At 33.0% G+C, this 12,076-nt stretch overlaps 2 protein-coding genes across 2 annotated transcripts; both read left to right on the top strand.

The window, feature by feature from the left end:
- Window positions 1-557: 557 nt before the first annotated feature.
- Window positions 558-2,135, top strand: LOC133311256 (uncharacterized). Its single transcript, XM_061512273.1, has 2 exons — window positions 558-1,038; window positions 1,955-2,135. Exons 1-2 carry the CDS (start codon window positions 604-606, stop codon window positions 2,027-2,029), a joined length of 510 nt encoding a protein of 169 aa, XP_061368257.1. The 5' UTR covers window positions 558-603; the 3' UTR covers window positions 2,030-2,135.
- A 4,534-nt stretch (window positions 2,136-6,669) lies between these two features.
- Window positions 6,670-9,026, top strand: LOC133311234 (uncharacterized). The gene is made up of 3 exons (XM_061512245.1): window positions 6,670-6,840; window positions 7,797-8,057; window positions 8,952-9,026. The coding sequence occupies exons 1-3, from the start codon at window positions 6,670-6,672 to the stop codon at window positions 9,024-9,026; spliced, it is 507 nt and encodes a 168-aa protein (XP_061368229.1).
- The last annotated feature ends 3,050 nt before the right edge of the window (window positions 9,027-12,076 follow it).

Raw genomic sequence — 12,076 nt, forward strand, 5'->3', positions numbered from 1 at the left:
GATGTTTATACTTTTAAAGGACATAAGTTATGTCATTTTAAAAAAGAAATAGACACAAGAAATTAAAATTATGCAAAAAAAGTAGGTGATTTTTTTAATTTAAATTTTAAATAAAAAAATTTATTTTATTTCTATTTCTCTCTTAGGATGACATAATTTTATATCATTTAAAATGACAAATAATTTTTTCTTGTAATATTAAAAGAAAATTTAGATAAAATAGAAATGAAAAAAAATAAATATAACCTCCTATCTTTTTTCTTTTTTTATATTTAAAAGACAAAGATAATAAATAGATTTGCATCTTTTTTAAATGAAAATTCAGATAACCCTGGCACGCTCGAGATTTTTCTTAGATCCTTCAATTTCGTCTAGAACGCTCCACCATCCTCCACGTGTTCGGACACATGTTGCATATTCACTACAACTTTTCGCACTTTCTCTCGACGCCACGACCAACTCTCACACGTGTCTCGAATCCAATAGTTTCCGAAAACTCCACCTCTATAAATAACCAAGCTTAACCCAAAAAACATAATTAAAGAAAATTTCACATAACAAAACATTAAAAAAACTAGGAAAGAAACATAAAAATTTGTAACTATGGCTAGTGATGGCAGTGAAGAATTCAGGTTGGTGTTACCATCGATAAGCAACGAGGGAAGGCTACCGAGGCACTACACGGACGAGGGTCAAGGAGCAAAGAAGAACATATCCCCACCGTTGGAATGGTACAACCTGCCGCAGGGGACAAAAACCCTGGCACTAGTGGTGGAGGATATTGATGCACCGGACCCTGATGGGCCCATTGTGCCATGGACCCATTGGGTTGTAGTGAACATTCCACCGGCGGTGAAGGGGTTGCCGGAGGGATTTTCCGGCAAGGAGGAGCAGATGGGTGGTGAGTATGCTGGGATTAAGGAAGGAAACAATGATTGGAAGGTTCCTGGTTGGCATGGACCTAGGTTGCCCACACATGGTCATAGGTTGCAGTTTGAGCTTTATGCTTTGGATGATGAGCTTCATCTTGGTAACAAGGTACTCTTTTTTTTTTTTTTTTACGCAATGATATGATGAAACCAATATTTGAACTTATAACCTTATTCAAATTATCCACGTCCTTCACTACTAATGTATTCCTAATGGTTTTCTTTACTTTAATAAATGATATTAGCATTTATTAGCATGTTGAAAATGTTTGTCTTTTCTTTGTTCCAAGTGAATTGCATGTTTAAATATTTGGACGCTTGCTTTACGTGTATTCTTTACTATATTTGTAAAGTGTTGACAAAGTTTTTAACAAAAATAGTTATATAATGAAGTTTTGTGATTACTTTAACAAAGCTTTTAACTGCGTCATCATTTCGATTTTCCAAAGGAAAAAAATAAAAAGAATCACACAACTTTGAGCTTAAAATGCCAAAATTCTAAACGTTGGTTTGTTGCTATATATTATTGAGACATATAGCAGCAGATATTAACTCAATTTTGATCAACAGAAGCATTGTATTTAAAAAATTAAATATGAAAATATATGATACAATCTATGCAATTAAAATAATAATAATATTTTCAATACTATATGGTATCAAACTTTCTGTAACAAGATCATTAATAAGATGTCATATTCGAAATCAGTGATTGAAGACCTTTGTGATGTGGTTCGAGGATAGCTTCCTGATAAAATCTTTCTTATATAAGATATTTCGATGCCTAAATAATTTATCAGAAAAATATTTATACACTTACTGCACGTCGTTTTGAAATTTTCGTATAAAGATGATATCGTATTGAACTTATTGGACTTACTTTTTAAGTAGACGAATCCATAGTTTATTATTAGCATAAATACATTTATTTTGATGCCTAAATAGTTTATTATTACATAAATACATACATTTTAGGGAAAGTTATTTGGAAGTTGATGTTAATTGATTTGGCGAATTGATTGCAGGTGACGAAGGAGAAGTTGTTGGAGGTCGTTGAAGGGCATGTGCTAGGAGAAGCGGTCTTTATGGCTACATATTGATGTTATGTAAAAACATATAAATTTTGTGGGTGCTATGCTATGTCTTTGACTTATGTACCATTTTGAAATGTGGCATCAATGACTAAAGCATTTTATCAACTCTCACGACACATATTATTAATTCTCATGACACGTTTTTTAGTTATGCCTCATTACAGATTAGCTAGAAGAAAATTTGTTGCTTGAAATTTTAAAAGATCAAAAGTAATAATGAGACCAGGATCCAAAATCATCTTCTTGTCAGCTTGTTCCCCTTCATTGTTTTCTTCCATTAAAACATCTTATTTGTCATGGCCAACGCTCTTTCATTCCTAAAGAAGTGAGTGCCAAAAACAAGGATTGGGAAACGGATATTAAAGAACAAAAATTACTCATTTGACGGCCCCGAAAATTAAAAAAGAAGGCAATGGTTTTCACCATTTCATTTAACTTTCCCTTTTTTGTTTTCTATTTTAATTTTTAATCAGTGCTCTGAATCGCTACCGTTACATGTTTTTGGATTTGAGCAATATGTCTACAAAGTTCTTATGATAATATTCAATTATTATTGGCTAACAATGCCCTTCACTGTATATGAGCTTGTAACTTTTGCAATATCTAAATTATGTGTGTCAATTTGTAACAAAATTGACAAAAAGAAATTGGAATAGTTTATTCTATCATTTTTTCTGTCTATATTTGTCTATCATTTTTTAATATTATCAGATCAGAATCTGAAGAGGAAAGATAAAGATAAAGATTAGTTGAGATTGTGATTTAATAGCATTTTAGAGTGGTAGATAAAAGTAGATAAAAAAAAGGTAGGTGGAATAATCTATCGACAGAAAAAGAGATAAGTAAAATAACTTATCTTATTAGTTTGGGAGTTATTCGTATTAGTCCGTAAAATAAAAGATGTATCATATTAGTTCCCATAAATATATTTGGGATGGGAACAAAAGATTGATCAGTTGAAACAAATGCGTTATCTTTGGACCTCCGAAAGAAGCAATATTTGTGTAATTTAATTATATTAACTTTTCAAGCTTGGTAACCTTGTTCTCCTAGTTTTAACAATGAGCTTTCTTTTATGCAATTATTACAGGTATCAAAATAAATAAAAAAAGGTTATATTCTAACCTTTTTTTCTAGATCAATCTCGTCATTTTCATTCTTTTAAAAATACGCTTAAACATGTATGCTACAACACGGAAGAACTTTCAACAAATGTATTTAATAGTTATTTTCAATAACATTAACATTTGTAGGTTGTTGATTAAACAGAAAAAGAATCTACGTCAACTAACTTATAAATCCTCACACAAAATTCAAAATCTACAAAAATATATATGATAATATGATATATTTTTTATATTTGCGAGTGTTAAAATTCAATGTGGGAGAATAATTTGTTTCATTCATTCTATTCCTCTTGAATGAGATATGTTTATACTAGTACTGCCAACAAACAATTCCAGGAAGCAATTTTACAAAATATCCATCCAAAAACTATCTCAACGAATTGATTCTAAGTAAGTATAACTAGAATTTAAATTCAAATCCCACCTATAACAACTCCTATCCTTTTTTGGTGCAACAACAGTTTAAATTTAAAATATTTCTTCAATACTCCTCCTCAAGTTGGTGCATGAATATCAGTCATGCTCAACTTGCTAATTACTTCTTCAAATACCTTTCTTGAAATAGTTTTTGTTAGCACATCTACAAATTGGTCCTCAGAACGTACATATGGAGTTTGAATGACTTAATTATCTAACTTTTCTTTAATAAAATGTTTATCTACCTCAACATGTTTGGTCCTATCATGTTGGACCGGATTATGGGCAATTTCCACTGCAACTTTGTTATCACAAAAGAGATTTATTGGTTTATCATATTTAATTCCCAGATCTGCCAATATACTTTTAATCCACAGGAGTTCACAGATGCAATAAGCCATACCTCTATATTCTGCTTCAACGCTGGACCTTGCTATTACTTTTTGTTTTTTACTTCTCCATGTGACTAGATTGCCTTCAACTAATATAAAGTATCCAGAAGTTGATTGCCTAGTCATTTTATCTCTAGTCCAATCTGACTCTGTGTCCCCTTCTATACTAGCTCTATTATTTTTTTGATAATAATAGACCTTTTTAGATATCTAAGGATACAGTATGTTGCCTTTAAATGTTCTTCACTGAGAGAGTGCATAAATCTGCTTACAATACTAACAAAATAAGCAATATCTGGTCTAGTATGAGATAAATAGATTAGTTTTCCTACTAACCTATGGAATCTGCCCTTGTTTGTCTCAACCTAATTTGGATAAATACCAAGTGAATGATTTATCTCCATTGGTGTGTCATTTACATGCTAACGTACTTGTTTCAGATGAAGGATCCAAGATGTACTTCCTCTGAGACAAAAATAAGCCTTATTTTATCTTGTAAATTCTATTCCAAGAAAGTATTTTAGTTGGCCCAGATCTTTCATTTCGAATTCAGCAACTAATTTTTTCTCCAAAGACTTTATCTCTTCCACATCATCGCCCGTTAGCACCATATCATCTACATAAACAAGTATGGCCATTTTTCCTCTATTATGCTTTATGAATAAGGTATGATCTGAGTTGCTTGTACCCGAACTTTTATATTGCTAGTGAAAATCTGTGAAACCATGCTCTAGGTGATTGTTTAAGGCCATATAAAGCGTTTTTTTAACTTGCACACCACATTCTCCTTTGAAGATGTCATCTTTACTCCTGGTGGAACCTTTATGTAGACCTCATCTTCTAAATCAACATTCAAAAAAGCATTTTTTATATCAAATTGCTTCAAGGTCCAATCTCTATTTGTTGCTATGGATATTAAGATTTGGATTGTATTGAGTTTGGCCAATGGAGAAAATGTATCTTGATAGTCTACTCCATACTTTTGTGTGTATCCTTTTGCTACAAGCCTTGCTTTGTATCTCTCAATGCTTCCATATGCATTTAGCTTCACTGTAAAAACTCATTTGCAGCCAATTATTTTTTTGCCATTTGGTAATGAAGTGAGTTCCCAAGTTGCATTGTTCATGGCTTTCTTCCATCTAGGATCTTCCAATATTTCCTACACACGGTTAGGAATGGATATAGTAGATAATTGATCAACCGTTAGAGCATATGATTCAGATAGTCTGTGAGATGACACATAATTGCCAGTAGGATATTTAGTTTTTACTTTCGGGTCTGGTTCATAGAGTGTCTTAGGTATTCCTTTAGTTGGTCGAACTGACCTTCAAAATATCGTACCTAAAGTATTAGAAGAGGCAGGGAATGGAAAGTCTGGGTTGGGAAGAGAAGTTACCTCAATAGTAGGTGTATGATGTGCTTTAGAAGTGTCCATAGTAGGTGATCCGGTTATGTGTCTCTTCTGGTGGAGGAGGACTTGCATTTTCCGAATCTGCATTTGGAGATGGGGAAGGAAGAATTATCTTGCTGAATGATAATATTGGAGGGTGGAACAGAAGCAAAGGATGGTAAGGAGGTGGAATCGTTGAGAGAGTCAGAGTTTTCCATTGGAAGTTTGGGAAATTAGGGATTGAATTGGGTATAGAGGAAAAGAGAATTGGGTAAAAGAAACAGGTAAGGTATCGAAGGGAAGAAAAAGGATACAGGAACCGATGTGGGACTTTTGGGTTCCCTGGGTCAAAACACAGCTGATACCATGTTAAATTTCAATATGGGAGAATAATCTGTTTCATTCATTCTATTCCTCTTGAATGAGGTATGTTTATACAAGTATTACTAACAAACTTCCCACATAATTCCAGGAAGCAACTTTACAAAATATCTTATCGAGAAACTATCTCAACGAATTGATTCTAAGTAAGTATAACCAGAGTTTAAAGTCAAATCGTATCTGTAACAGCTTTGTTTCTATCTTGGTGCAACAACATTTTAAATTTAAAATGTTTCTTCAACAATGAGTTAAAATGTAAAGGTAGATATAACTTACTCTGAAGTGGTGGTCAAATAAACATGATATTCATTGACAAGAACACCATCATGTAACTCAGGCGTCAAGATAGCCATTTTGATATATATAGCTCATACACAATTTATGATATACAGCTCGATTCCCATTTCATTAAGTTTTCAGATTTCTTGGCTCAAATTAAGCTTGTTACGGGTCATGTCATTAAGTAGTACAAATTCACTAATATAATATAGAATATAAATTAATTCATACTAAGCCATATGTTTAACCAATAATTTCATAAAATTAATGCGAAAAACTTAAAATTTTATCTAAGTTATATTTGGTCTCATGATTTTAATCAGATAATATTCAAAACTTTACTATACACCGGTTTAAGAAATAAATTACCGAACAAAGTTGCACCATATGGTTATTTGAAACAGCAGCTTCTCTACAGCTTCTCCTAAAATCCAAGAATATTCAATTTTCTTTTCCAATGTTTTGAGATTAATCCGAACCGCTAGGTGGGATCAAACGTGTCAAAACCACACTATTCTCTTAGTTTATACCGTGACACTTGTTCCACCACAATCATATATATGTACACTCAATAGAGCTAACCTACAAACACACCGCTTAATTAGCTATAGATATTGCATAAGACATAGCAAATTGCACCATAAAAGAGAGTTTCTATCCATGGCTAGCAACGAATTCATATTGGTTTCACCGGCGATTGATAAAGAAGGAGGGGGAAAACTGCCAAGATACTGCACACAAGAAGGACTAGGCACAAAGTGGGACATATCTCCGCCGTTGGAATGGCATAACCTGCCTCCCAAAACCAAAAGCTTGGCCCTTGTAGTACAAGTAAATTTAATTTCATGAATTTATTTTCCAAGAAAAATATTTCTGCAGTTGTTGAAGATATATTTACATTTACTTTTAAAACGACGTTATTTAGGAATTGAAATATTAAAAAATTATATTTATAAAGACTATAATAACTTTGAAATAAATTAAAATTACAAAAACATCATGATTTCCATCCCAAAACGATGTCGTATTGGACTTATTGGGCTTACTGCAGATAACTTATTTGCAACGAACCCTTTATTTTTTGAGAAAAATTATATTTATCATCAATTTAGACTTGTTACTTTCATTTAGAGGTGGCAAAGTGGGCGGCCCGTCCCCACCCCGTCATCAACCCGCCAAAAAATGACTCAGCCCGCCCCGCCCGCTTTTGAAAGTGGGCTGAAAAACTCAGCCCGCCCCGCCCTGTTTGGCGAATCGGACGACTGACCCGCCTCGACCCGCCTATGCCCGCTATCAACCCGCCAAAAAATGAGCCCGCCCCGCCCCGCTTTTCAGATGGGTTAAAAAACTCAGTCCGCCTCGCCTCGTTCGGCGGCTCGGCCCGCCGAGCCGAGCCCGTTTTGCCGGCTCTACTTTCATTAACATCTAATAGAGAGGGGGGCGCCCTTATCGTTATGGAAATGTTTTTATAGGGTGGAGTATATTAGTGGTAAGTAAAAACTTTCAGTTACCAACAAAACCCGACTCAGTTGGTAGATAGCTGAGTTCCTTAAGCTTGATAAAGGCAAAATCCACTTCGGTGATCTCGGTTGTCGGGGGATATATTGAGCTATACAAAAAAACTTTTATTTATATTTTTTTTATGAAAATTGAAAATTGAAACTTATATGACATTAATAATAAATAAGTGGTAGTGTGAATATATTTTTAAAATTTTAATAGGTGATATACTTATTTGAGTTCTTAGTATGCATGATGATACTACATGAAATATTTTCATGGTGCAGAACATTAACGCCATGGACCCAACTGGACGCATGGTGCCGTTCACCCATTGGGTGGTGGTGAATATTCCGGTAACCGTGAAGGGACTGCCGGAAGGGCTCTCCGGGAAGGAAGAGGAACTGGGCGGTGAGTATAGTAGAATTGAAGAAGGGCTTAACGATTGGAACGTGCATGTGTGGCGTGGTCCCAAGATGCCTAACTATGGGGATAGGTTTGAGTTCAAGCTCTATGCTCTGGATTATGACATGCACTTTGATAACCAGGTATTAACTTAACTAGGCTGAATTTGATATTATAACTCAATAATTTTAGACTTTAATTAACTTCTCTGATTTAATCTTTGAGATGAAATATATCTTAGTGAGAGATTATTTTTACACGAAAAATAGTGTCTAATAATTTGGTTCTTTTGCGTATACATCTACACAGCAATTGACTAATTAATTGTTATTCTTGGAATTATAGTTATTCAAAAGGAATGTTAAAAAATGCTATGCGTAAACATTTAAAAGACAAGAGCTCGATTAAAAAGGAAAAACTAATTTAATCTTTTTTAATTATTAGCTATGCTTGCTTATCAGACTATAGACTAGATAAGCAGACAAATACACCAACGAAAATAATTCTTACAAGTTGATTTTTGTTACACGAATTTCATCAACATCAACCTTTATCCGTTGGTGTTCACACAAAACTTTTGTTACACTTATTTATTTGAAAAATAAAAATAGAGTGCATATATAAAGAAATGCATTTATCTTGTTTTAATGTTACATTTACTTATATAAAATAATAAGTAGGGTATGAAAAAATATGTTTATTTACTTATTTAAAGTAAGAAGAAATATAATAATTAACTGCAAAATGTCCGTACACTAGTGATAACCTGGTCATTTGATCAATCGGAAGGTCTAGCTCTTTTTTCAAGAAAAGGTATGTGACAAATGAACGAGGAAGGATTTGTTCACAAACTTTTTTTGTATTTTTTTACAAATTACACTATGTTCTCTCGGGAGAACATAGTCTCCCGAGAGAGAACATAGTGTAGTTTATAACAAAAAAATTTGTAAAAGTTCCATTCCTTAAAAAATAGTAGTAACTATTCAACATCATAAAAATAAATATAAAAGCTTTAATTCGTTCAAAAACGTTGGCAGGTGACGAAGCAGAAGCTGTTGGAGGCAATAGCAGGGCATGTAGTGGGAGAGGCAGTATTAACTGCTACTTTCTGAATATGCATTGTGATCTTAATGAAGATTCACCCAAAAAAAATCATCACTTACGGAGATTCAGCATATAAAAAAAGCTCAAAGCATTTTGCGTGTGTGTGTGTGTGTTTGTTTGTTTGTTTGTTTAGTTTATCATGATCTCATGTATTTTATTACGTTTTGTTAATTATAAATCTAAATCCTTACGGCGCTCGAAGGAATAAGTAAACCATATCGATATTTGATTAACAAAACATATATCAGAGGTTGTAACTCAGAATTGTTTCTAATATCTTAGAATTCTGCAAGAAAACAAATGAATTCTTTATATCCTTTTTCTACTCACGTATAGTTCAACAAACCATATTAAAATTGTAAAAATTTCTGACAGCAGCACTTTTTTGGAAAAAAAGTTGGATATAGAACACTTTGTTCGATCTGATCTGGTACGTATCAGATCAGATCTTTACAATTTTGAGTTTGCCTTTAAGAATTTCAGCTTTTGGGGAAAATTATATTTGCTTGGTTTAATTGGTTAATAGTGCATTGTTCGAGCTAATTATATTGAGTTAAACTTTCAATGCACATAATAGTTAGCTAATAATTTAAATAGTAGCTTTCTTATGTGTACTACTCTAGCGTAGATTTATGAAGTGTATCTTATATCAACAAAGAAAGGATTAGTTTAGTGATCTGTGCTGTACAAGCCATCACTTTGTCAGATAATGTTGGGTTTTTATGTATTTATCCTTTTTGATGTTTGGTGGTGGCTTTATAGTAATTTTATGAAACTCGGCCCTGGAAATCCGATAAATTGGTTATCAAACCAGTTCAAGTATCGCAGTGGTCATGTATTTCGGTCAAACTCAGCCAAAACTGGTGACGTGGACGGATCATGCAGTTTTATATATATAAAAAAATTAAAAATCAAAAAATGTTTGGTGGTGGCTTTATAGTAATTTTATGAAACTCGGCCCTGGAAATCCGATAAATTGGTTATCAAACCAGTTCAAGTATCGCAGTGGTCATGTATTTCGGTCAAACTCAGCCAAAACTGGTGACGTGGACGGATCATGCAGTGTTATATATAAAAAAAAATTAAAAATCAAAAAATGTTTGGTGGTGGTTTTATAGTAATTTTATGAAACTCGGCCCTGGAAATCCGATAAATTGGTTATCAAATCAGTTCAAGTATCGCAGTGGTCATGTATTTCGGTCAAACTCAGCCAAAACTGGTGACGTGGACGGATCATGCAGTGTTATATATAAAAAAAAATTAAAAATCAAAATGTTTGGTGGTGGCTTTATAGTAATTTTATGAAACTCGGCCCTGGAAATCCGATAAATTGGTTATCAAACCAGTTCAAGTATCGCAGTGGTCATGTATTTCGGTCAAACTCAGCCAAAACTGGTGACATGGACGGATCATGCAGTGTTACATATAAAAAAAAATTAAAAATCAAAATTATTTCATCTTGTCAGAAAAAATATAGAATTTATATTAAAAAAAAAATTTAATTTTTTTTGCTAGTAGTATATTCTTTTACAATGATATCAAATTTCAGCTTCTAATACAGAAATAATTTTTGAGGAACAATAAATTAAGAGAATGAGATATGTCATTTCAATGTAGATGAATTTAAAAAATATAAGTTCACAACATCTGGCCTTTTGAATGTCATTGGGAGATATGTTTATGAGTATTATGGGTTACAATTTAAATTGACATAGTAATAATGTGCATGTTTATTTATTTGTGTCTTATGAACTTGTAAAAGAGTGATTGAGTAATTTTTTTGTTTATTTAGTGAACCTTATTTAAATCATTTTAAATGTGATGAATATAATTGATTATATATGTTTATATTTATATTTTTTTTATATATATTCGGGTCAACCAGTCCGAACAGTGACAAAGAAGGTTGACAAAGAAGGTCATCTTCATCTTTAATTTCCATCTTACCTTAACTGTATTCCCTAAAATCAAGTATTTATTTATCCTTCTATTTAAATTTATGGACTATGGTTATGGATTATGGAGGTGCATGCTTGAATATAGAAATGAAACATATAAGTTAATTAATGTAAAAAGAATCCGAGGGTATAGGCCCGTATTTTGCTGCTTAATCATGCTATGTGGTCTATGATGGAGAAAAGCCCTATATTAAGTATTGTAGATAAGGGCATAAGGATAAAATGGGCGGGTGAAAGCAACACAATACAATTCTCTTTTCAGAACGAGATGAAGCAAGAATCATCAGTTACTCTAATTACCTCATCAAATTATGACAATCTCTAGAAATCTTCAAATTATAGTAATTCTTTACCCCTCTCACGTTCAATGTCTCTCTCCCTCATTAAACCATTCCCTTTTGTTGTGAAAAATAAAATAAAATAAGGGGAATCCTGATTTTCAAAGGGTAAATCCCTAAAGTCAAAACCTATTTTTTAAGCTAAAAATTTTAGCTTAAAAAAAATGAAGTTAAAAGATAATTTTTTTTCTCAAAACTCAAATATTTTATAAAATATCTAAATAGCTTTACTAATTGTAAAAAGTACTTCTGAAATAAGTAAAGTATAAAAAGCACTTTTTTCAGAAGTCTATTCAAACGGACCTTTAGGTGGTGTTTGGCTGGCTTCTTTTTGAAATTTTCCTAGGCATTTGACACAAGGTTTACACGAACCCCAAGTTTGGTGAAGCTCCTTCAGACAAAAAACCAGACAACTAAAATGCATAGATTTCTGAGGTGGATATGAGAAACACGGCTTTCGGCACTGTTAGAAATCCATTTTCGCATGTGGGTTTTTGCAAAAGCACGGCTAAGTCAATGTTTGCTTAATTTCTTTGACCAATATACCCTTTGAGGCACAATGGAGGCAGAGAGGATGAGACAATTAATGCTCCTTTATTGTTGAAAGCAAAGTAACAGTGTGGCTCTTATGGGTGGAAACCACACCGCTGCAAGGTTCTGCGCTCGTTAAAGTTCCAACCTTTTCGATTCGCTGGCTTATTGTTTCTTCGTTCTCGCAATCATCTTCAGTTTTCTGCATCTGGGTCTTCTCCATTTTTGCTG

The sequence above is a fragment of the Gastrolobium bilobum genome, unplaced genomic scaffold (assembly GCF_033153095.1).
Source record: "Gastrolobium bilobum isolate Gb01-03AN ecotype WA unplaced genomic scaffold, APGP_CSIRO_Gbil_v1 utg9958, whole genome shotgun sequence".
NCBI lineage: Eukaryota > Viridiplantae > Streptophyta > Magnoliopsida > Fabales > Fabaceae > Gastrolobium > Gastrolobium bilobum.

Coding starts and splice junctions, on each gene's coding strand:
- LOC133311256 (XM_061512273.1), top strand. CDS start 604: ATGGCTAGTGATGGCAGTGAAGAATTCAGGTTGGTGTTACCATCGATA. Junction 1,039..1,954: donor AGCTTCATCTTGGTAACAAG/GTACTCTTTTTT, acceptor AATTGATTGCAG/GTGACGAAGGAGAAGTTGTT.
- LOC133311234 (XM_061512245.1), top strand. CDS start 6,670: ATGGCTAGCAACGAATTCATATTGGTTTCACCGGCGATTGATAAAGAA. Junction 6,841..7,796: donor GCTTGGCCCTTGTAGTACAA/GTAAATTTAATT, acceptor TTCATGGTGCAG/AACATTAACGCCATGGACCC. Junction 8,058..8,951: donor ACATGCACTTTGATAACCAG/GTATTAACTTAA, acceptor AAACGTTGGCAG/GTGACGAAGCAGAAGCTGTT.